General features: G+C 45.6%; 1 protein-coding gene across 6 annotated transcripts in view; it reads right to left on the bottom strand.

Moving 5' to 3' along the window:
- Positions 1-25,893, bottom strand: part of SNX29 (sorting nexin 29) — a 557,678-nt gene that overhangs the window by 282,522 nt on the left and 249,263 nt on the right. For all 6 annotated transcript variants that reach the window (XR_009497586.1, XR_009497587.1, XM_059896907.1 and 3 more), the window contains one exon: positions 2,058-2,164. Coding sequence is in view for 4 of the 6 variants with exons in the window: in XM_059896907.1 (XP_059752890.1) it covers positions 2,058-2,164 (107 nt within the window). In the remaining 2 variants the exon portion in view is untranslated. The remainder of the gene's footprint in view (positions 1-2,057; positions 2,165-25,893) is intronic.

Raw genomic sequence — 25,893 nt, 5'->3', positions numbered from 1 at the left:
TCCACCCAAGCAGCCGGGCCATGAATGAACTACGGTGCTTCCTCAGTGGGTCAAGCAGCCGGTCACTTCCTCCCAAGCCCCTCCGAGTTTCTGATGAGCATGCCAACCCCCCAGATCACTGCCCCAGGCCCGGCACCCAATGGAATCCAGGGACACGCGCACTGGTCTCTAAGCCGTGCGGGTCTGACCACATCCTTACAAGTGGACACATCACCCTGGTTCCCCTGAAGGGACAGAAGCTCCCCTTTCACTCTGGTAAGAACCCTTCACCCTTCCTGGCTCAGCAGCCCTTCCTTCATTCAGCAAACCGGAGCCATCCCTGTCCCGGGAGAAGTTCAAATACTTTCACTCAAGGGCTATTTAGCTAAATTCACCGCCCGTCAACAAACAGTCACTGAGAATACAGAGATGAAAGAGTCTCTCCCATCCAGAGACCCGGAGTCCACTAGGATTGTCACAGTTCTGAGGGTAAGGGGCCCACTCCCCTCTCCACCCAGGCTTTCTGCCACAGCCAACTCCGGTCTCATGATCCCTCTGGATGAAGGTCCACGGGTGGGCATAGTGGTGGGCAGAGACGCTGCAGGGACCACCTCCCCGGTGCCCAGGCCCTCCCATCCCGGTTTTTAACTCTTCCCCCAGTTGCCTGTTTGGCGAAGACCTTGGCTTGCTTTCCCTTGAGCTCACCTGAGTTAGAACTCACGTTGCTTCTAAAGTCAGCTCCCTTCTTTCGAGGTCATTTAGAGACAGAGGAAACAGACTACAAGGATGGCAGCCTGAACCAGAATGAGCTCAGGGGCTGCTCCTCAAAGGCCCTACCCCTGAAGCCCACCCCAGGTCAGGCACGTCTCCACGGCAACTGTGGGTGTTTTTCTGATTCCAAAAATAAAACTTACTCACCGTAGAAGATTTAGAAAGTACTAAGTATAGGTGTATACTTTTATGTGTGTATGTACACAAACATACATGACTTGTAATAAATACTACCACCACTGGATCACCACAACACATACACACACCTGTATATATATTAGTTACCTAATCAAAAACTTACTCTCCCAGCTTTACCATTGAGTATGGTGATAATTAATGGTTTCTGACAAAAACATTTGATCATACCAAAAAAGGACCTTTATTCTTCATTTACCAAGAATATTTTATCAGATATCGATGATGAGTGTTACCAAATGGACATTTTAGTACCTATCAAGATAAATATCCTGTTTTTCTCCTTTGATTTATTAATGGGTGGACTTAATGGATGAATTTCCTAATGTTAAACCATCCCAGAAATCTTAAATACATTTTAACTTTTTATATATGTTATTCCTTTAATATATGAGTGAATTTGACAGAGCGATACCTTTCTTGAATTGTGATGTATCCATGCACAAATGCTACCAGGCTATACTTTTCTTGTTTCTGCTATCTTTGTCAGATTTTTTGTACTGGAGTGATACACACTTGAACCAAGGTACAGATATAGATAAAAAATGCTCTAAGAAAATATAAATAGTGAAGGGCTTTTTGTATACACCTTGAAGGGTGTCCTGAAAATCACCATAAAACCATCCAGGCTTGCTACCTTCTTGGGATACAGTCCTTTCTTAACTTTTATAACTTTCTTCCACAGATTTTTTTGGTCCCTTCAGGTAGCCTGCGTCATCTTCAATGAATTTTGATACTGAATGCGATCCTAGAAAACAGCCCATCTCATCCCTATTTCCCCATTTCTCAGCACAAAGTTGTATGTGATATTCTCTTCTGTTTTGAATATTCTCCAAATCCAAGGGTACAATTGTTTTCTTATTTTTCACGTTTTCTCTCTTATCTCCTTGCCACAGGTTTCTAATTAAATGATATATTTCAAAGAACCATGCCTTACTTTCTTACTTTTCTCTATCAATTACAATGGTTTTTATCATTTTGTGTTTTGTTTGTGGGAGGCGGAGTGTGTGACTGCTTGTTTTGCTAACATCTGTTTAACAGGCTGGGCCTATGTCTGAAAAGTCTCCAAAGCAGCCAATGTTGGGAATAAACGCAGACTCTGCCACCCTTACCTCAATGAGCTTTCTTTCATAGGAGCTTGCTAGTTCCTCGGCAACTTCTCCCGGCTTCTGGTCAGTAACTGTAACTTCTCCATCAACATTCCAAAGATTTGGTACAACTTTAGGAAAAGAAAAACATTCCATAAGTATTTTAACAGTAATCAAAACTAATTCTCCCAGTTGAAAAAAAAAAAAAAAAAATTCTTCTTTTTCCAAATGGCTTCTCCAGAGAGAAAGCTCTTGTTAAAGGAGAAAAAAAAAATCACAATTACTAATTACTTCAGCATTGCATCATTTTCACAGAAGTACAGTAAATCAAATGATAAGCTGTATTTAAGAACAGCAATAACTGTCCTAGAGACAGATGCACAGGAGACTGGGGAACGATCTTGTAGCTACTTTCCATTTCAGGGGAAAACGGACAATGCTTTGGCAAATATAAGAGCCTACACTTGCATCTTTTATACTGGTCAAATTTCTTTTTCTCCAACAAAAAAGTTTTCCAGGAGATAGCGCCTGCCTAGAGCCTGAAGTTAAATGGTAACGGGGCTCAGATTACACTTAGAACCAAGGAAGCTTCTGGAAAAACTCTAAAACCAATGCACAATGACAATGCAAAGACATCTTCATGAGATACTGACTCTCAGGTCAGCACAAGAATTAGTACAGTATTTTAAGGAACCTCCATACCCTTTTCCATAGTGGCTGCACCAATTTACATTCCCACCAACAGTGGAAGAGGGTTCCCTTTTCTCCACACCCTCTCCAGCATTTATTGTTTGTAGACTTTTTAATGATGGCGATTTTGACTGGTGTGAGGTGATACCTCATTGTAGTTTTGATTTGCATTTCTCTAATAATTAGTGATATTAAGCAACTTTTCACATGCCTGTTGACCATCTATATGTCTTCTCCAGAGAAATGTCTATTTAGGTCTTCTGCCCATTTTTTGATTGGGTTTTTTTTTTTTTTCATATTAAGCTGTATGAGCGAAAAACAGAGTTACATATATCCAGAGAAAACTTTAATTTGAAAAGATACATGCACCCCCATGTTCATAGCAGCATGATTTACAATAGCCAAAACATGGAAGCAACCTAAGTGTCCACTGACAGATGAACGGGTAAAGAAGATGTGGTACATATACACAATAGAATACTACTCAGCCATAAAAAAGAATGAAACAATAACCATTTGCAGCAACATGGATGGACCTAGACATTATCATACTAAGTAAAGTAAATCAGACAGAGAAAGACAAATACCATATGATATCACTTAAGTATGGAATCTAAAAAAGTGATACAAATGAACTTATTTACAAAACAGAAATAGACTCACAGACAAAGAAAACCAATTTATGGTTACCAAAGGGGAAAGGAGGGGAGGGATAAATTGGGAATTTGGGATTAACAGATACACACTATTTTATATAAAATAGGTAAACAACAAGGACCTACTGTATAGCACAAGGAACTGTAATAACCTATAATGGAAAAGAATCTGAAAAATATATATATATATATATGTATAACTGAATCACTTTGCTGTACACTTGAAGCTAACACAACATTGTAAATCAACTATACTTCAATCAAAAAAAAAAAAGAATTAGCACAGTAGATGCATTGTTTCTACTATCAGGTATATACCCACATATGCTCACTTTGTAGAGAAGAGTAAAAAGATAAAAACTGGGAAAGAGCCAGATAATTCCAAGACAAGTAGGAGAAGAAGAGCAGTGGAGAACTCCTGCACGAGCAGTTAAGAAGACCCAGCAGTGTGACTATGGATTCACCCCACATCTGAAAACAAGCATCAGGGATGCAGATGCAGATGCCTGTTTGTCCTGAGATGAGACTCCTGGATGCCCCACCAAGTGTGTTGAGACAGCAGTGAGGCAGAACAGGAAGCTAAGGTGAGCCCCCCAGGGACTGGGATTCGAGAGACACGGGCTCTGGTCAGGCACTGAGGGAGAAGTCAACACGGGGAAAAGCTGAGCAAAAATGGGACTCGCTGCTGGGCCTGAACTGACCAGTGGCTCCACCTTCAGCCCTTCACGGAGCCTCCATCAGGCCACAGCTGGTCAGGGCCCCGGAGGTAGCAAAGCCCCTGAGTGACAATACAGAACATACTGGAATAAAACCCTAAGCGGTTTCCATCCCAGCAGTGACTATAGCTCCAGCCACTACTGCAAGGAGTGACCCAGTAACAACCTGTTAAAGTTGACAGACTGAACATGTTAATTTACCTTCACAACCTCTCAAAATCTCATTAAAATACCAATTAAAAATAATTCCTTCTAAAGGCACCACCTTTAAAGAAAAAGAGAATGAGAGAGAAAACACAACAAAATTTTAGAAGCTGAGAAGAAGGTAGGTAACTGGTGAGGAACCTGACAGACCTGAGAAAATTTCATTCTCAGCTACAAGTGGGCAACTGCAAAACACAATCTGATTAAAATGAAAAACTTGCATAAACTGCTAACACAAGACACTTCTAGGAGCGGGAGTGAACACCAGCTAAAAGTCCAAAGAAGGGATAAAAGTCTGCCTTAAGAAGCAACTAGCAGAAGATTAGGGGTTTATTCTCCAGAAAAGGTTAAAAAAAAACCCCAAAAAATAGTAGCTGCGCCTGAGTTGAGGTAGGGGTATCTTACTGAAAACAGAGGTAAAAATAATGCACACTGAACTTTTGAAGTTTTTCCATTCTTCTTCCCTCCCCACTCCCAGAGCAGCAGGCAGCAGGCATATACCTCTAAGCAAGGGAACAGAAAGTAATTTCCTAGGAATCTACCAGCCAAAGAGGAAAGGGCTCAATGTGGGAGGCTTTCCGGGAAAATGGCACAGCCCCTCACCCCACCAAGAAATGATCTTAGATAGTTTTTAATCAGTGTTTTAGTACCCCACTCTTACATCTGAGAAGACAGCCAGAAATCACCTTACATTTGAGGCAAGCACCTAAGATGAAAGACAGGGACCAGAATAAACAAATAGAAAAATCAACACATAGGAAAGAAAAATTATTAAGTGAGAAGAACACTTCAAAAGCAAACTACCGGTAATACTCCCAGAGAGAGAGGAGAAGGTGCAGCTGAGAAACAGGAAGAGGGAGACACTTGAAAAGAACACACAGAATGTATAAAAGCCCTTTGGAAAGCAAAACTATGACAGCAAAAACGGAATACCACGTATAAGGGATAGACAGTAAAGAAATTTCTAGAGAATAGAGCCAGAGGATGACAAAATGGAGAACAAAAAAGGAAATCAAGAATTACCAAATGAGAAGAGCTCAAGAAAGAAAAAATAACACAGAGAGGAGGAAGTCAAAGATATAACTCAAGAAATGTCCCAGAACCATCAGACACGAGTGTTGAAGCTGAAGAGCTCTACTGAGGATAAGCTTGATGATAAGCGATGCTCACGTGCTCACAGTGAAATTCCACAACACGGGAGACAAAGAGGAGAGGGTACAAACTCCTGAAGTGGAAGCAGAATTTTTACAAAGGATAAAAAAAAATCAGAAATGGCATAGGATTTCTGAACAGCATCACTGTAAGCTAAAAAACAATGAATCTTCAATGTCCTGAGTAGAATTATTTCCAACCTGGAATGATCTACAAAGCCAAACCATGTGAGAAGCAGGTAAAGGCATTTACAGACATGCAACCTCTCAAAAATTTTACCTCCCACCCAAAGAAGAGAAGAAATCTAGGAAGAGGAAGACAGAGATGCCAAGATATAGGAGATCCAACACAAAAGTGAGTTTGAGAAAATTCTTAATGATAACCAAAGTGGGAAGAACCTGCAGGCCATCATGGATAAATGGATAAACAAAGTGTGGTATGCCCATACAACGGGTTACTATTCAGCTTTAAAAAGGAATGAAGTACTGACACATGCCACAACATGGATGAACCTTGAAAACATGATGTTATGTGAAAAAAGCCACACACAAAAGGCCTCATACTGCATGATTCCATGAAATGTCCAGAGCAGTATTGATTTCCAAGGGCTGGGAGGAAGGAGTGATGGGGAGTGATTGCTAATGAGTATCAGGTTTCTTTCTGGGGTGATAAAAAATGTTCTGGAAATAGAAAATGATGGTTGCACAACCCTGTGAATATACCAAAACCACTGAACTGTGCACTTTAAAGTGGTGAACTGTATAGTATATGAATTATATCTCAATAAAGGAGGAGTGAATTGGAGAGTACAAGCCCACAGAGTAGTCAGGCTTCTTCCAGCTACAGGTCAGAGGACCCCAGGAGAGACTGCCTCAGGATGACACTGATGACTCAAGTGTTTGAAAACACTGAGATTTATATAACTGAGGGAAAATTTGAAGTCAAATTAGTGATAAGTATGCAGAATACCAACAAAATTTAAAAAACAAAAACAGATAATTATTAACTTCAAAGAAATTTACAAGTTGTCTAAAAATACTAATCATGTATCTCATGGCTCAACTGTGGAGAGCATTTTCAGAGTCATAATAATGTAATCATGGATCATGGATCGAACCAAAATGATTACATGACTGTGCTAGATTATATGACAGCTGGAGGGTGTGTGTGTGTATATGTCTGTCTGTGTGTGTACACAGTTCAAGGGCACGGAGGATCAGAGAATGCTACCTTTCATCTTCCACAATGAGAAATCAATAAACAACACCTACAACTAAAAAATCAACAAGTGGCAATAGACACACATTCAGAGATATCAAGGTAACTACTAAAACAATCAGTTAAAAAAGTCTGAAGCAGTTGCTTGTGAGGAGTGGGAAATGGGGGAAGATGGTGGCTAGAAGTATCAGGTCTTTTACCACAAGGCTATGTACAAAAGCTCAATTTTTTAAAAAACTAAACTCAATTTTATTTGGTGAAATAAAAATTTTTTTTAAATTTTTAAATAAAAAGCTGAAAGGCTGAAAGCATTTCCTCTAAGATCAGGAATAAGATAAAGATGCCCACTCTCGGGCTTCCCTGGTGGCGCAGTGGTTGAGAATCTGCCTGCTAATGCAGGGGACACGGGTTCGAGCCCTGGTCTGGGAAGATCCCACATGCCACGGAGCAGCTGGGCCCGTGAGCCACAACTACTGAGCCTGCGCGTCTGGAGCCTGTGCCCCGCAACGGGAGGGGCCGCGATAGTGAAAGGCCCGCGCACCACGATGAAGAGCGGTCCCCGCACCGCGATGAAGAGTGGCCCCCACTTGCCGCAACTAGAGAAAGCCCTTGCATGAACCGAAGACTCAGCACAGCCAAAAATAAAATAAATAAATAAAAATAAAAAGTAGCTATAAAAAAATTAAAAAAAAAAAAAAAGATGCCCACTCTCGCCACTTTTATTCAGCACAGTGTTGGAAGTCCTAGCCATGGCAATCAGACGAGAAAAAGAAATAAAAGGAATCTAAATTGGAAAGGAAGAAGTAAAACCGGCACTGTTTGCTGATGACATGATACTATACATAGAAAATCCTGAAGATACCACCAAAAAAATGACTAGAGCGCATTAATGAACTCAGTAAAGTTACAGGATATAAAAATAATATTCAGAAATCTGTTGCATTTCTCTACATTAATAATGAACTATAAAGAAAGACAAATTTAAAAAACAATCCCAGTTACCATCACATCAAAAAGAATAAAATGCCTAGGAATAAATCTAACCAAGGAGGTAAAAGACCTGTACTCAGAAAACTATGAGACACTGATGAAAGAAACTGAAGACAACACAAACAGACAGAAAGATACACTGTGTCCATGGATTGAAAAAATTAGTATTGTTAAAATGACCATAATACCCAAGGCAATCTAAAGATTCAATGCAATCCCTATCAAAATACCAATGGCATTTTTCACAGAACTAGAATACTTCTAAAATTTGTATGGAAATACAAAAGACCCCATTTAACCAAAACAATCTGGAGAAAGAACAGAGCTGGAGGCATCACACTCCTCGATTTCAGACAAGACTACAAAGCTACAGCAATCAAAACAGTACAGTACTGGCATAAAAACAGGCATATAGATCAATGGAAGAGAAGAGAGAGCCCAGAAATAAACCCACGCACTTTTGGTCAATTAATCTACAACAAAGGAGGCAAGAATATATAATGGGGAAAAGACAGTCTTTTCAATTACTGGTACTGGGAAAACTGGACAGATACATGTAAAAGAATGAAATCAGAACATTTCTCACACCATATACAAAAATAAATTCAAAATGAATTAAAGAACTAAATGTAAGACCAGAAACTATAAAACTCCTAAAAGCAAACATAGGCAGAACACTGTTTGACATAAATTGCAGCGGTATTTTTTTGGATCTGTCTCCTAAGGCAAAGGAAACAAAAGCAAAAATAAGCAAATGGGAAATAATTAAACTTAAAAGCTTTTGCACAGCGGAGGAAACCATAAACAACAGCAAAAAAGACAACCTACTGAATAGGAGAAAATATTTGCAAATAATATAACCAACAGGGGGCTAATATCCAAAATATAAAAACAGCTCATACAACTCAATACCAAACAACAACAACAACCCGACTTTAAAATGGTCAGAAGATCGGAATAGACATTTTTCAAAAAGAGATATACAGATGGCAAACAGGCACACGAAAAGATGTTCAACGCTCCTAATCATCATTGAAATGCAAATCAAAACCACAATGCAGCATCACCTCACACCTATCAAAATGGCTATCATCAAGAGACCACAAATAACAAATGCTGGCAAGAATATATATTGCTGCAGCCTCTGTGAAAAACAGTATGAAGGTTCCTCAAAAAACTAAAAATAGAACTACCGGGCTTCCCTGGTGGCGCAGTGGTTGAGAGTCTGCCTGCCAATGCAGGGGACACGGGTTCGAGCCCTGGTCTGGGAAGATCCCACATGCCACGGAGCAACTGGGCCCGTGAGCCACAACTACTGAGCCTGCGCATCTGGAGCCTGTGCTCCGCAACAAGAGAGGCCGCGATAGTGAGAGGCCTGTGCACCGCGATGAAGAGTGGCCCCCGCTCACCGCAACTAGAGAAAGCCCTCGCACAGAAACGAAGACCCAACACAGCTAAAAATAAATAAATAAATTTATTAAAAAAAAAAAAAAAGGGGGGGCTCCTCTGAGGACTTCAGGTTTAAAAAAAAAAAAAAAAAAATAGAACTACCATATGATCCAGCAATTCCATTCCTGGGTATTTATCTGAAGAAAATGAAAACACTAATTTGAAAAGATACAAACACCCCAGTGTTCATAGGAGCATTATTTACAATTGCCAAGATATGGAAGCAACCTAAGTGTCCATCAACAGATGAGTGGATAAAGATGTATCTCTATAGCTTATAGATTAATATTAGGAAAGTGAGGGGAGCCATCTCATTGGTTAGACACTCCCCGCCTCTCTACTGGCAAGGTGAGCTGTGGCGAGGCACCAGAAGTCAGCTGTCCCTTTAGCTGAAGTTTGTACAAGCACCACCATCTGATTTGTGTATTTTCAAGTCAAGAAGATTTCATCTGCCTCGGGAGCAAGAGAACATTCAGGCGTTCAAGGAAGACAGCATAATAAAAGTGTGAGTAACGCCAAGTCATTTGAGAGCCAAAAATGGCAGCTCACAGCACCATCTCACACACTCTGCACATCCTCCAGTAAACCAATCAACTTGGAGAGGACCAACTGCGATTGAATTCTGCAGGTCAAATCTGAACACCCGATACAAACATTTGTGACTGATCACACTTCAAGTCTGTTGTTGTTGTTTTAAGATACCTATTTCCTGAGAGTGATCTATTAGTCTTGGAACAGAAAGACAGACAATTTAACAGCCCAGGACGCAACTCTATTCGTGTCCAAAATAGCTCACTCTGAATTCCAGAGTACAAGACTATGCCATCTTAAACCTAAAATTGTTTCATTAACAATCTTGGTCCATATGTTGAGTTACTTTGACAGTGTTCAGAACTTGACCTTCTGCCCTGCTCAAGCACTGCACGAAGAGGGCAGCTGCTGGTCCCCAACAGGACAGAAAGAAACTTTCACCCACATGGTTAGATATTTCAACCGTGGATAAGAAACTTAAGCTGTATAGTAGCCACCCCCCACCTTATCTGCAATTTTACTTCCCACGGTTTCAGTTACCTGTGGTCAACCGTGGTCCAAAAATATTAAATGGAAAATTCCAGAAATAAATAATTTGTAAGTTTTAAATCATGCACCATTCTGAGTAGCATGGTGAAACCTTACGCTACCCTGCTCTGTCCTGCCCAGGATGTGACTCACCCACCTCTTTGGGCAGAGTATCCAATGCTGTATATACGACCTGCCCATTAGTACAGGAAAAAAACAGCATACATGGGATGTGGTACTATGGGCAGTTTCAGGCATCCCCTGGGCTCTTGGAACGTATCCTGGGAGGATGGGCGGGGAGGGGACTGTGTTGAAAAGACCAAAACATAAACACAGGTCCAAAAGCAAAACGGGGTAAGGGCTGTATTAAATTTGCTAAACGAAATTTGAAAGCTACATCCATACACAATGGGTTCTCATATAAATAAAACAATGATATTGCTTCATCTTACACAGCACTTTGGAGCCTCCATATAGAACTCAGTCTGGCCAGCTGAGGTTTGTGCCAAAGGTGAAGCTATCTACATTGTCTGTCTAGCACAGAATGCCCCATAACCCAAGCAACCTAGTGAATATCCACATTATTCACAGGAACATCTACACTTTATTCACTTGCACATACTCTGAGTAGTCAGCAGTTTTCTCCAGTATTTCCTTGATGGCATAATTATCGAAGTTAGACTCCAAATGGAAAAAATTTGGCAAAAATAATAAGCCTTCTCTCTTTAAATCCAAATAGACACTGAAACTGTGTTTGGTAGAAACACAAAGACACTGACTTTAAATCAGAACTATTTTTCATGTTCCAGAAGAGCTGTGGGTTTGTTAGCACCGATAGCAGGTCATTTAAACTCAGGGAAAGTGACAGTTTTTCACCTCCTTGCTGCCTGCCGAGGCGTCTGTGATAAGTCACCTGAAATAAGCAGACACTATGCTGGTCTCACTAGCAGGCAAAGCACCAGAGAACACATGGGGGGTTTTGCCTAAATTATTTTAAGCAAAACTTCAGATACCATGGAGAGCAGCATGGCAAACAGTACGATAAGGTTACTGTTTTGCTTTCAATTTGAACAAGCTTAGCCTGACCCGTATGCAAACAGTATGAGATGCTGGTGGTGAAAGAGGATAAAGAACCATTTAAAATTCAGAGATGGTTCCCTTGAACATTCTAATACACAAAAGGAGGTGTGCCGGGTCCTATAACAGGGGGCTGGGTTTGGTGTGATGGGAATCTGGGACACGTGCAGGTTCCAAAGGAGAACAGTTCCTCCTGGGTAAGGTGACTGTGATCCTTACAAAACAGCAGGTACGCACACTTGTTCCAGCAAAGGAAACAGTCTTCATAATAACAGCATCTACCGTCCTCCAAGCACTCGCTGAGGCAGGGGGAGAGCACGGTGAATGAGACAGCGTGAGCTCTGCAATCAGACAGATACCAGGTGCAAAGTCTGGCCCCACCACTCACCAGTGAGTGACCTTGGGCAAGTGTTGCATCCTTTCACTCAACAACTGGCTACTTAAGATTCATCACATGCCAGGCACTAGACACTAGATACTTAATACAGGGATGTATGGGGGCGGAGAGGGGGGCGGTGGGGAATGCCAGTATGAGGCTTACACTCTAGTGGGAGGAGTCAGAAAATAACTCTTTAATATGTCAGGCTGTAAGAAGTGCTCCGGGAGGGTTAAAGCATGGTGGTGGAGAAATACTAATTATATAAAGTGCAAGGAAAGGCCTCACCATGGAGGTACCATCTGAGCATAGACCAGAATAAAGTGGGGGAGTGAGCCATGCAAAGCCCTGGGGGGGGAGAGCATTCCTGGGAATGGCAAGTGCAAAGGCCCTGAGGTAGGCATAGGCCTAATGTGTTCCAGGAACAGTAGGAAGGCCAGTGTGGCTTAAGGATAATGCATGAGGAAGAGATCGACAGGAAATGAGACCACAGAGGAGATGGCAGGGGTTTGCAGGCTATGGTATTTTATTCTGAGCAAAACAGGAAGCCCCTGGAAGACTCTGAACAAAAGGTGGTATGATCAGACTTATTTTTTTTTTTTGAAGATCATTCTATTGGCTCTATGAAGGGGCAAGTGTGGAAGCTGGGAGGGGAGGTGTAGTGGCTGGGGGCGTACCCAGCTCAGGTCTCCCTTCAAGGGAGAACTCACTGCTCTACCAGTAGCAAGGAGTGCAGTTAGCTGACAACCGCCAGCTGCAGCCCCTTCCAGATGCGCTACTCCTCCAGGGCAGCCCTAGCCAGTGGCTGAGCACAGAGAGGTACCTCGGGGCAGTGTGGGACCCCTCTAATGAGCAATCCTTGCACAGAGCTCCCCACCAAGGTGGGTGGGCAAAACTGTGTTAAATCTGCATCCAAATCTGAGGCTCTCCCTGCCCGATGCCGCCTGTCCCCTTTATATTTCACAGGCATTATCCCCCAGGGCACCTCCTGTGCCCCTAACTTTGTAGCAGCATCTTCTTCCGAGAGAATCCAGGGCACGGAGCTGGTTAGGGCGCTATGGCAGTGGTCCAGGCAGGGGGCGATGATGCTGGCCTGGACCATGGGGACAGCAATGGGTGTGACAAGCAGTAGAAGAGGTCGAGAAAGAAAAGCCAGATTTGATGTGGGGTTGGGTGAAGACAGGAGTCAATGTAACACCAAGATTTTTGGCCTCAGGAACCTGCAGAATGGAACCATCATCTGACTGAGCAGGGGAGACTGGGGAAAGAGCAGGGCGAGTGACCACCAGGAGTTTGGTTTTCAGACAAGCTAGGTTTGATACAACCATGTCTAAGAGGTAATATCAAAAATGCAGAAACACGTGAGTCTAGAGTTTAGGGGAGAGGTCAGGGTTGGGGACACAAAATTAGGAGACAAGAGCATCAGGATAAGAACCATAGAATTAGGTGAGACCACCCTACCTTTGAAAGCTGAGTTTCCTCCTGTTGTAAAATAGTCACAGTAATAGCCCCAACCCCAAAGAACCACAGGATGAAACACCACAATGCAGGCGAAGCACTCAGCACCGTGTGCAGCTAGGAGTACAGATGTTGTTACTGCTGGGGTCATCCTTCTAACGTGCTTCTGCCTCGCCAGGCACACTGCTGAGCACATTATTATATTATGTATTGTTCTCACAATAAACGTGCACGGTAGATATTATCAACCCAGGAAAATGAGTTTCCAAGGCGTTAAGGGGCTAGCCCAAGGTCAGACAGGTACCAAAGGGGAGGTTCAGGACGAAACCCAAGCCCGTGTTCCTTCCCCCACAGCACGCTCCCGCCCCAGCCCCGTCAGCAGCTGAGTAACTAAGGGAGACTCGTTCACTCTCTGCTTCAGACCTTCGTCCAGCAGGCATTCATGAGGTCCAAAAGCTAAGGAGAGGTTGAGGGGTTTCTCCCCCCGCCCCAAGGTTACAACGCAGACAGAGGGACCCCAACACTGCCACCAGCCCCCGCACGGCTCCAGCATCACAGAACCAGGTGTCACCAGGGCAGCAAGTTTCCGGCATCTCTCAGAAGAGCTTCTGGCAGTGCTTTCTGAGTTATCGCTGAACATGTTCAGGCTTTTTAGGGATGCGGCAACCAGTGAACTTTGGCTGCTAGTCAGCTAATTTCGACCTTGGGAAAGGGAGTCCCCCAAAACTGAGAAATCTTGATTCAACCTAGAGTCTCCCATGAGAAGCCAGGCCATAGTACTTGGGAAAGAAGGTGGTGAAACAGACAAGAGATCGTGGCATGGAAAAGGAATGGCCCCTCCCAACTGGAGCAGGAAAAGGTTCCACCTCCCTGCCATGGTCTCAGGCTGCAGCACAGACAGAACATCTACAGGCAGCAATAAAGGGGAAAAGCTACTGTTTACGGAGCCCGATGAGCCGATGATTCATATCATCTCATATCCGGCTCGAAATACCACTGTGCGGTATTTTCCACCGCAACGATGAGGAAATGGAGGCGTGGGTTCTTTTACAACACTGTACTACAAACCCCAGTCGGCCTGATTTCAAAGCCCCATGCTCTCCCCAACTCACCACACTGCCTCCCTACCTCTTGAGCCTACTGGTCACTGTGTCACCAATTTCCACCTGTGACAGACTTCGCAGGCCACATGCTGAAACCTCAGAGGAAACCTACTTCCCTACATGCATCAAACACACACACACACACAAACATACACATGCTTACATTTTTGGTTGCCGGCTCACAGGTAACTATAAATTTCAAACTCTCCAGAAAGCTGAAACCTGATTCTCCAATAACTTGATATACACTCAGTCACCTCACAGATAGATGATTCTCTGGTTAAAATCAGGGGACACGTGATAGCCAAGCTATGAAAATGTTACCCAACAATGTCTTAGCACGTGACATCCACACCAACAACATCTATCCAAGGGGTGCACACTCGTCTGTATCCCTCAAGAACAGGACCAGGAACCATGGGATCGAGAGGGATACTGTTTTTCTAACAGACAAAGAATTATATACATGATCAGAAGTACAGAAGTGTGGATAGAGACACAAGTGCATCCCTGGATTCAAACCTTAGCTCTGTCACTAAGCAGAGTGAGATCGTAGGCACATGACTTCAAGTCTCTGAGCCTCAGTTTCCTCATCTGTAAAAGGGGATAATAATACCTCTTGTGAGGATTAAACAAAAGAATACAAGCTACTTTATATTCTCGCTCCAAGCACTAAAGATATGACAATTTTTTAAAGGCAAATATAAAGTGAGAGCCTGCCTTCTTTTTCAAATCAGAAAGTTCTTTCATTAGAAGTTTCCATCTCCTCTAGGCCTTTCCAGAGAAATCTGCTCGCCTGTGTAGATGCCACATCTCTCTTCCAAGGGATCATCTAAATATATAACACATGCACAGGGACAGCTGGGAATGGCTGGTGCATAAAACCAGAACTGTCATCACACCCTTCGCCAACCACATTTTCACCTGCTCATGTGATGCAGCCTAGCAGAGGCTCTGATGGAAACTTGAGAGATGTCTTTCTCCCCCTAAGTGAAAAGCAGTTTGAGAGTGAAAACCACTCTGTTGCTGGAATAAAACAAGCAGCTGGGCATGCCAGACGGAGCGATTTCTTGCCGTGACCTAAGTGGTGCAAAAGTGTTTGCTGAACAGAACTCTGGACCTGACCACGCTCTACAGACCCACGAGGGTCAGCTTGTCAGCAATGGGACAAGATGACATGGACGGCTTCAAATGTTGTTTACAAAACTGTTCATTCCAAAACAGATATATCTAGGTTCAAGAATTCCACTAGTAGCAGAAATGTGTGTAATGTGCTTCCATTTGGGCGGAAGGGAGAGGGGAGGGAGGGAGGAGGAAAGGCACGAGCTGGACATCTACTGGTGGTCTGAGCAAGGACACAGGGCCAACCTGAGCTATTAACCCTGGTCACCTGGGTGTGGAGAGCAGTGGATAACAATCAGTGTTTTCATTCTAAACCTCTGAATCATTTTATTGGGAACAACAAGCACGTGTGACTTCTGCAATTCATTCTTACAGCAGCAATGCCACATTTATCAGAGGCAGGAATTGTTCATCTGTAAGCCCTGGGTTTACGGGCATCAAACCTTCCTTAGGAAATCACTGTACAACCTGCCCTTAAGAAGAGGCTCTTGGAATTTCAAAAGCCCACGTGGAAGATTTCTCTGAACTGCCTCGGTCCCTAGGACTCTGCACCATCCCACAGGCAAATGTGGTGCAGTTTTAAAAAAAGGAAATGTGTCAACAGAATGAGAAGGACACAACAGTGCAAAAGGCATAGTGCTTGACCTGGGTTCAAATGCCAGCTGGGCCCCTTTCTGCAAGGTCCTCAGCTGCCCTGAGCCCAGTCTCCTGCTTGGTAAAGAGGGGATAATCACACCCATACTGCAGGGCAACAATGGAGGATTCCCAGAGAAAAGAGATGAAGCGGCTAGCAGAGGCCTGGTGCAGAAAACATGCTGCATACATGGCGATGGTGGTGGGAGCTGTCAGGTAATTAACAGAACATCAGATCGTGACCTTGACCGTCTACCCAGACTAGAAGCTCCTAAAAGGCAAAGGCTCCACCCTGTTTCTCTGAACCGACAAAACATCCAGAATCCAATGAGGCATAAATCAGATTCTCGATAATTCCGGGTGGACAGACACCTCTTTGAGTCTGAATGTATCAACGTACCAAGAAAATCAGTCAGCAAAGATCTGCCACTCTTACTGGAGATGCCATCCAGCTGACAAGGCACGTTTAGCGTGGTTCTCGGAACTTGTGGTTATGTTTTCTCTTTGTTCCTTTCACAGGTTTATTTTCTCAAATTATAAAAGTAACACATGATCACTGCAGGAAAAATAATCCATTTTAATATTTTCATGCCCCTGTTGTACATACACCATACCACTGGGACATTAACAGGGTATAAATCCAACCCAGCCGACAAGTCACAGATAATCCATTACATTTCTAGACAGTTTGCACTCTCGCCAAGGTGTGTACCCACTCACTCTCTCACTTGGCCCGTGTAACTCTTCAGGAATTGGGCGACTGGCCAAGAGGAGAAGACAATAATAACGATAGTTAATACTTACTGGATGCTTCCCAAGCACTGGCACCACGGCAAGCACCGCACGTGCACGGGCACGCAGCATCCGCCTTCGCGTTCTGAGGCTGCTATCTGAACCACGATGCTACAACCTCTGCCCAGGAGCTCCAGCGTGGGAGCTCGGGCCTGGCACAGACACACAGGAGTCAGGACTCCAGAGGCAGAGCCTGAGCCAGCCTCAGACAACGTGGGTTTGTTCTTCTCCAGGATGTTGGGGGGTTTTCCCCCATGCGGTGCCACGTCCCAGAAAAAAAAAAAACGCAGGAAACCTTGATATCGTGGATGTGACTACTTATTTTCTCTTCCCCATTTCATTATAAATTCAAAAGCAATACATGAGCGCAAGTTTGTAGTTTAAAAAAATTCAACCCAAGAGAACTGAAAAGATACAAAAAAACTTGTCTCCAAATGTTCAAAAGGCGGAAGGAAGCAGCCCTAGTGTCCGGGGCTGAATGAATGAATAAACACAATGTGGTCTGTACATACAGTGAATAGTCATTTGGCCTTCAAAGGGCAAGAAATTCTGACCCATGCTACAACATGGAGGAACCCTGAGGACATTGTGCTATGTGAAGTAAGGCAGTCACAAAAGGGCAAACACCGTATGAATCCACTTATATGAAGTACCTGGATTAGTCAAATTCATAGAGACAGAAAGGAGAATGGTGGTTGCCAGGGTCTGAGGGGAGGGAGGAATGGGGAGTTACTGTTTAACGGAAGAGTTTCAGTTTCGTAAGATGGAAAGAGCTCTGGAGATGGATGGTGGTGATGGTTACACAGCAGTATGAATGTGCTTAACACCACCAAACTGTACATTTCAAAACAGATGGTCAATTATATGTTGTATGTATTTTACCACAGTTAAAAAAATGTTTTAAGCTTTTTTAAAGAATGAAGTGCTGATAGATGCCACACATGGATGAATCTTGAAAACGTTATACTAAGTAAAAGAACCCAGATGCAAAAGGACACATATAGTATTATTCCATTTATATGAAATGCCAGAATAGGGAAATCAATAGAAACAGAGAGTAATTTCTTAGTTGCCATAGGCTGGGGAAAAGAGGCTGGGGAGTGACTGCTAACAGGTACAGGGTTTCTTTTCAGGGCAATGAAAACGGAGCGATAAAGCAGTGATGGCTGCACAACTTGATGAATACACTAAAAAACAATGAATTGTGCACTTAAAACAGGCGAATCGTATGGTATACAAATAATATCTCAATAAAAAATTGAAATACCTAAGTACAGAGCATAGAAAATCCAGGGCATCCTTTACCAAGGCTCACCCTCCTTCCCCCAATCCCATTGCTCCCACTATTGTCACAGGATTATTCTTCCAGGCTGTATAGTTTCCTGTGTATTTTTATATACAGATACACATACTGGTGTACTCTTCCAGGTTTTGATCTTCATAAACCATAAGTGGCACACATGGCATAGCTACCTTTCCCTCCACAACCAGCGCTGACAACTGCACCCCATGGCACAGACAGACCAGTCTCATTCTTTACCGCCGCTGCATGTCTGGAAGGAACCATGATCTATTTCACCCATCTTTTATTGATCCCGATTCAAATAATGCCACATCCGCAGTCTCATACCCAGCTTCTTGCTCACGCGTGTAAAGCTTTCTTCGCATTGAATTCCTCAAAATGGAGCTGCTGGGTCGAGGGGTGTGCAGTTTAAATTTTGAGAGCTGACGAATTCTCCCCACCCCCCAGAGTCCCACAGAGTGTCCTGTGACCCTGCACAATGACCTCACTTCCATGGGCCTCAACACCCTCACTGACGGAATCAAGCAGAAGACTTTCTGGTTAATTTTGGTTCGAATATTCATTGTTTAAACCCTAAGATCCAGGGGCACCATGACAAAGTCACGTGGGGCTGGAGAAAGTGTGCAGACAGAGAGCATGAGGCTGAAATGCACTGGGGTAAGTTCTCAGGTCTCCTGGGGCCTTGCAGGCTGCAGGGAGTGGACAACCCACACCGTGAGGGCCACGGGCCTGGGCTCCGTGGGGCGCTTTACTCTGCCCACAGGGAACACCAGCAAGTACCTTGAGGACACTCACCCATCGGAAGCCCGACTGACAAAGCCAGTCAAGGAAAGCCTCACTGCAGAAGGCAAGGAAGAGGATTTCATCAGGAGGAGGGGTTAGGAAAAAAAAAAAGCTCACACAATTAATGCTGAAAATTCGAAAACTGTTCCTGCTCCAGAGACCCGCAAGAGAACAGTGTCAAGGGACGCCCAGAATACAGGCAGGAAAAGAAAAATCATCATCCCTGACACTCAAGGTCACGGGGAAGTCTAATGTTTCAAGGGGTGAAAAAAGATTGGTTTAGAAAGAAATCATGCTGAAAGCTCACACCTCATGAATTCAGGTCACAATGCAAAGGAAAAAGGGGTCATAGGGAAGCACAGGAGAAGTCCCGACATGGCAGCTGCCTCCTAAGGGGACAGAAGAGAAGACGACGAAAAGCGGAGACTCGTGGAGAGGAGCAAAGGTCGGAGGGCCTCATGTGCGGGGCCGGGGGAGGAAGGCTGCTGACGTGGGGACTCAGGGCAGGGGGCACGTGGGCGCAGCAGTGACCCCGGCAGAGGGGTCCACTAGGTCGGCGTGGCTCTAAGGGTGACCTGTAGGCCACCCTCATCAGAATCGCTTGGAGAGAGATGGGATGCGAGTAGGAAGTTGTTCAAAGGCAGGTTCCTGGGCCCCCACCCCCAGAAATTAATTCAATGGGTCTGAGGGAAGGGCCAGGAATCTGCATTTTTAATAACTTCCAGGGTGATTTCAATGCACACACTAAGTGTGAGAACGAGAGCATTAAGGCAATGAGAAGATGTCTTACAGACAGAGACTAGGAGACGGGAGAACCATCACACCCAGGGTTTCTCTTCCAGGGCTGGCCCCGATCCCACTCCTCAGTGCTCCCCTGCGGGGGGAGGGAAGGCAGACACACCCTCAGCACTCCCCACAAGCCAGCACAGTTAGGGCTTGACACAGCTGCAGGGGTGGGCAGAAAGAGGGAGGGTCCCACACCAGCCAGCGAGCCCACCGGCGAGACCACGCTGCCTCCTGCCAAAGACGGGGCTGAAGGACATAGCGGCCTGGCCCACTGAGCCCTCTGCGTTCTGACACCTGGAAGCTGAGGGTGTTTCTTTCCCGCGTGAGAAAGAGACCTTGACGTATTTGGAACCACACGATGATAAACGACAAACCAGAGGCCATTTCGAAAAGCTCACAGAGATGTTCTGCAGCTCTGACAACTTCCCAGAAAACCTTAATTATGTCTAAGAACCCAAAGCAAGAAAGAGTCTGGAAGAAGCAGAGGACAGAAGAGAGAGGGGAAGGAGGAATCTGGGGAAGGAACTGGAACATTCCAGGCCGGAGGGCTGAATCCACCCCTCTGTCTCTGCGCTGATGGGATGTCTCTTTGTCTGCTCAAGGCAGTCTCTTTGCACTTGACTATTACAGTCAGCTAATGACACAAGACAGAGGTCCCCCTGCTACTGAGATTCAAGGAAATTTCCCAAGGGAGGCTGGAAGTCCTTGAGGGTGTCTGATTGTATATTAGATAAAAAAATAACCACTCTTTCCACACTTGGCACCTCTGACTGAGGAGACATCAAATTCGGGAACCAACTCCCAAACCTTTACAAGTCCCGCTAGACATGGGCAGATGGAAAGTATTTCTTCCTCTAAGCTAATAAGGTGGAGAGACAGAGAAAATGTTAAGTAATAAGAAATATATATAGGTCTTTGACCTGGTTCCTGACACCGGGCTCCTAAAACCCTTGTAAACTCCTGAATGATAAGGCGCTATGAGCATCTTTTATTATAATATTTGGTCTTTGATCCTGGTTCCTGACACAAAGTTCCTAAATCCCTTGGAATTTCCTGGGTGAGAGAAGTGTCTTTTGTTCTAAGGAGGTGATGCTTGGGGCGAGGGCTCCTGGATGGGAGCCGGTCACCAAAAAGGTGCACATCTGCAGCTAAGTGGGGAGGTCAATGGTCACACCTGCCTCTCCCACCAAGATCCCTGGCAGACTTTAAGTCCCACGTACTCAGGAACTATGTAAGTCAGACAGGAGCACAGTACCTGGCACACAGCAGGTGCTTCATGAAAAACTGTTGAATGAATGTTGACGGTCCTCTCTTTAAAATAAGAGTCTCACTGTACATCCCTGCCATTCACTGCCACGTTTCCTCGCTCTCATTTGCAGCCATCCTCCTCGAAAGAGCTGTCTACACCTGCTGTTCCCAACGCCTCTTCTCCTATTGTCTTCAACGCTCTTGCTCTTGTAAATGTCACCCTAAATGCTCACCACTAGATGGTCCCAAAGGTCACCTGCCCCCGTGTTGTTTGGCCACCAGCAGCACCTGGCACAGCTGCTCACCTCTCCTTCAAGCAGGCTCTCCATTTGGCTTCCAGGACGCCACACTCCCTTGGTTTCCCCGTTTCCTCCCCAGGCGCTCCTTCTCCATCTCCTTTGCTGGTGCCTCCTCCTCTCCTGCATCCTCTTCCTGTGGGAGGTCCTGGGGCTCAGTCCTGGTCCATCTACACGTGCCCTCTCTCGGGGAGCTCTTCCAGTCTTGGGGCTTTAAATACCTTGATATGTTCACACCTTCCAAGTCTGTAGTAGCCCCGGCATCTCCTCTAAACTCTGCCTGTCTCCCTCCAGATGTCCACATGTTTCAGACTCAGCACATCCACACCGGAAATCCTGATCACTGCACCCCCCGCCCCGCCCCGACAAAGCCTGCTCTGCCCAAAGCCAAACTCGACCTAGTGCACAGCTTCCACCTCTGCCCCCTACACTCTAGTCTCCAGACGGCAGCCAAAGCAGTGCTTGAAAACGTTAAGTCAGTCTCTCTCAAAATCCTGCAGGGGCTTCTCATTTCACACAAAAAAAACATAACCTCCTCACCGCAATTCACAGGGCCCTGCAGGATCTGACCTGCTGGAAGCTTCTGTGACTTCACCTGCTCCTACTCCCCCCCTCACCACCTGCTTGATGGTCCTGAGACACACCGGGCACACTCCCTCCCAGGCTGTCACGGGGCCATCCCCTCTGCCTGGAACATTCTCCTGCCTGATGGCCACTCCTCCCCTCCTTCAAGTCTGTGCTCAAACGTCACCTTCTCAGTGAAGCCCACCCTCACGTGTGGGAAGCCATCACCTCCTGAGCCCCCTCAGCCTGCTCTGTTCTTACTCTTCTTGCACAGCTACCATCACCTTCTAACCGGCCACACATTACGTATCACACTTGGTGACTGTCATCTACCTCCCCTTAGCTGGAACATAACTCCACAAGGGCAGGAATCTTTATCTGCTCTGGTCGCCCAAATGCCCAGAAGGGTGTCCAGCCCACGACAGGCACTTAATGAATATTTATTAAAATAACGAATGAATGAATGGACGACGAATGAATGACTACATGCAGGCGAGTGCCCAGTTACCAGGGGGTTACGACCCAGATGACTGTGTCTCTCCATCTTTTTCTCTCTCATCTCGAGATCTGCCTGGCACATGGTAGGGGGTTAGAGGACTTCTGCTGAGTGAGCAAAAATAACCAGTCCTTTGGGATCGCCGGGCCCCCAGAGATGACCCAGAGACCCGAACACCACCAGCTTCTCCATCTGGGCCTGAACACTCCTCCAACCCAACCCGCACTCCTCCCACACAACTGGAACACTCCTCCCCGACTCCGATCCTGAGCTGGCAGGCAGATCACGGAAAAGATGGCTTGGGATGAGGAGGAAGATTCGTTAAACTGGTGCTCAAATGGATCTGCTGAGCAATTAGACAGCTGGAAGAGACAGCTGCTCCCTCACTGTGGGCACCGCGCCATTTGGAGAGGCAGCTGGTGGCCCACTGAGGCTCCGTGTGGCTGGGTGCCCAGAGCCCCTCGAGGGGCTGCTGCCTCTTAGGGGTATGACCCGAGGAGGGGAGCTTCCCTGTGATGCCTCGGGGCTGAGGCGAGCTGCCAGCAACAGCAGGAGGCAGGTGTGGGGAGGGCACCCTTCACGGAAGGAGTGAGACACAAAGGCACCCGTGGGACCAGGAAATGAGCACCTGTCCACAGAGAGTTAATGATCAGAAATAACAGGCTGATGGTCAGATTACTGTTGTTTCAGCCAGCCCTGACTGAGCACGTACTATGATCTGAGCCCTGCACACAACCTCACTGAATTCTATCATCAATGCTATGAAGCACATATATTTCGGAGCTACAAGAACTGAATTCCCACCAGGTCAAGAAGCCAGCTGGGGAGAGAGGGGCTATGGGCGGGGGAGTCGCCAGGTGGGGAGCCTGGCAACTTCGGGTTTTCCAGCTATAAGCTGGGGAGGGAGTTCACGTGCTTTTGTACCAGGGAGAGGGGTAAGGTTTCCTTTAAATCTGTCACTTTGAGGTTTGAAGATGTGGCTTTGTGAACAGTCTTGTCATTCACTTTGCTTCCCAAAATCTTTATGGACTGGGGGAAACCTGGTAAGGGCAGGAGAAGAGATTATTTGTCACAATGAGTAGGGCCTGGGCTGCAATTTTCTTTCAGATTAATGGCTTCTGCATCATAAAGTTTAGGTCATTAAAAACCCTAAATAGCGTCCATTGAGGATCGATAATAGTAAGAGCCAAAATAACTATATTTACTGAGTTCTTACCTCAGTTCTAAGTGTCTGCCACACATTATCTCATTTATTTATTTTTTTTACTGAAGTATAGTTGATTTACAGTGTCTCGGGTTACAGCAAACTGATTCAGTTATATATACATACATACAAATATATGATGTATATATATTCTTTTTCAGATTCTTTTCCATTATAGGTTATTACAAGACATTAAATACAATTTCCTGTGCTATACAGGAGGACCTTGTTGTTTATCTATTTTGTATATAATAGTGTCTATCTGTTAATCCCAAATTCCCAATTTATCCCTCCCCACTTTCCCCTTTGGTTACCATAAGTTTGTTTTCTCTGTGAGTCTGTTTCTGTTTTGTAAATAAGTTCATTAGTATTTTTTTTTAGATTCCACATATAAGTGATATCATATGATATTTGTCTTTCTCTGTCTGACTTACTTCACTTAGTATGATAATCTCTAGGTCCATCCATGTTGCTGCAAATGGCATTATTTCATTCTTTTTTATGGCTGAGTAATATTCCATTGTATATACGTACTACATCTTTATCCATTCACCTGTGACACCTAGGTTGTGAGACTGCAACACTTAGGTTGCATCCATATCTTGGCTATTGTAAACAGCGCTGCTATGAACATTGGGGTTCATGTATCTTTTCGAATTACAGTTTTCATCTTTTCTGGATATACGCCCAGGAGTGGGATTGCTGGGTCATACGGTAGTTCTATTTTTAGTTTTTTAAGGAGCCTCCATACTGTTCTCCACAGTGGCTGCACCAATGTACATTCTCACCAACAATGTAGAAGGGTTCCCTTTCACCACGCCCTCTCCAGCATTTATTATTTGTAGACTCTTTGATGATGGCCATTCTGACTGGTGTGAGGTAGTACCTCATTGTAGTTTTGGTTTGCATTTCTCTATTAATTAGCAATGTTGAGGACATATCATCTCATTTAAACCTGAGAAAAGCTCTATGAAACAGGAACTAATATTGCCCCCACTTCACAGATGGGCAAACTGAGGCAAAGGTAGTTTACTTGAGGTCAGGAAGCTAGTAAGTGGCAAAGCCAAGACTCCACCCCAGGCAGTCTGATTTCTGACTGTGCTCCTGGCCACGCATAACCGTAACGACAGCCTGTGGCCCAAAGGGCAGGGCCCTGGAGGCCAGAAAGGGACTCTCAGGGAGCTCTGAGAAGGAGCAGCGGGCAGCCCTTTGTTGTGCCATTTTCCCAGCACCCTCCAGTCTCCGTAAGTAACGGCAGTCTCCTGGGTCAGTGGTCTGCACCCCAGCCCCACGCTGGCTGTGAGCGACCCTGACTCCTCTTGGAAGAGAACCAAACCACTGGCAGTACCCCTGGATGCCCACAGGGCTCTTTCAGAAAATCCCTGTTTGTCTTTCTGCACTGAGCTCAGATGTCACCTCCTCCAGGAAGCCTGCCCTGGGCCACCCTTACAACCCAGCTCTGTATGCCCTCCCCATCTCACACGTGCTACAACTGGGTCAATTACCTCTCAGTGCTTCACCCATCTGTGCACAGAGCCGTCTGCTTTCCATCTCCGGCACAAAAGTGAGTGCGTAAAGAATGGACAGAAATAATAATCTTCCCAAAACACTACCCAAGGACGTGTGTCAGGCCCTGTGATGTTCCTTCAAGAGCCTGCACCCAGGGAAGCAGGTGAGCAGAGAGTGCATACACAGCACTCCCGAGGGACCTAGCCTGCAGGACAGGCACCCCACCCACCCAATCCGACCCGTGTGCACTTCAGGCCGGCTCTTGGCCAACTGACGTCTACTTTCATTCCTTCTGGAAACCCTCTTCTCTCTGCCAGGCTCTTCCAGCTTGACGACCAACTGGCCACCTGCCCAGCTCCCACCTGTGGCCCCCCGTCCTGGGGCTCTTCCTCAGGCACCTCGCCTCCCCAGACTGAGAAGTAAGCAAACCACTAGTCCGTCTCTCCGCGGGAGCAGGGCATGGGCCGTCCCCCCATTAACTCTTTCGGGTGCTCCATCAACCAGGCTTTCTCTCGTTTCTGGGCCTTTGCACACGCTCTTCCACTTACCTGGAACCTTCTCCCTCCTTGAGTCCATCGTGTCCTTCCAGGGCTGTTTTTCCCTGCAGGAAGCCTTTCCGGCCCACTCCTGCCACAGCCCCAAGAGAGGGCTCCCACTGGGGCTCCCCAAGCCCGCTCACCTCACACTCCACTGAGACTGCATCCTGACTGCTTGGTTTGCCTTCCCCACCCCCCGCCAGCTCCATGGGGGGACCCTCCTGTATCCCAGGGCCCAGCACAGGGCACGTGCCCAGCAGGTGGTTAATCAGTATTTGAGAGACTTCCCTGGTGGCTCAGCGGTTAAGGATCCACCTGCCTTTTCCCTGGTGGCGCAGTGGTTGAGAATCTGCCTGCCAATGCAGGGGACACGGGTTCGAGCCCTGGTCTGGGAAGATCCCACATGCCGCGGAGCAGCTGGGCCCATGAGCCACAACTAC

Source organism: Balaenoptera ricei, chromosome 15 (genome assembly GCF_028023285.1).
Source record: "Balaenoptera ricei isolate mBalRic1 chromosome 15, mBalRic1.hap2, whole genome shotgun sequence".
Taxonomy (NCBI): domain Eukaryota; kingdom Metazoa; phylum Chordata; class Mammalia; order Artiodactyla; family Balaenopteridae; genus Balaenoptera; species Balaenoptera ricei.
This window is presented reverse-complemented; position numbering and strand designations above follow the sequence as displayed.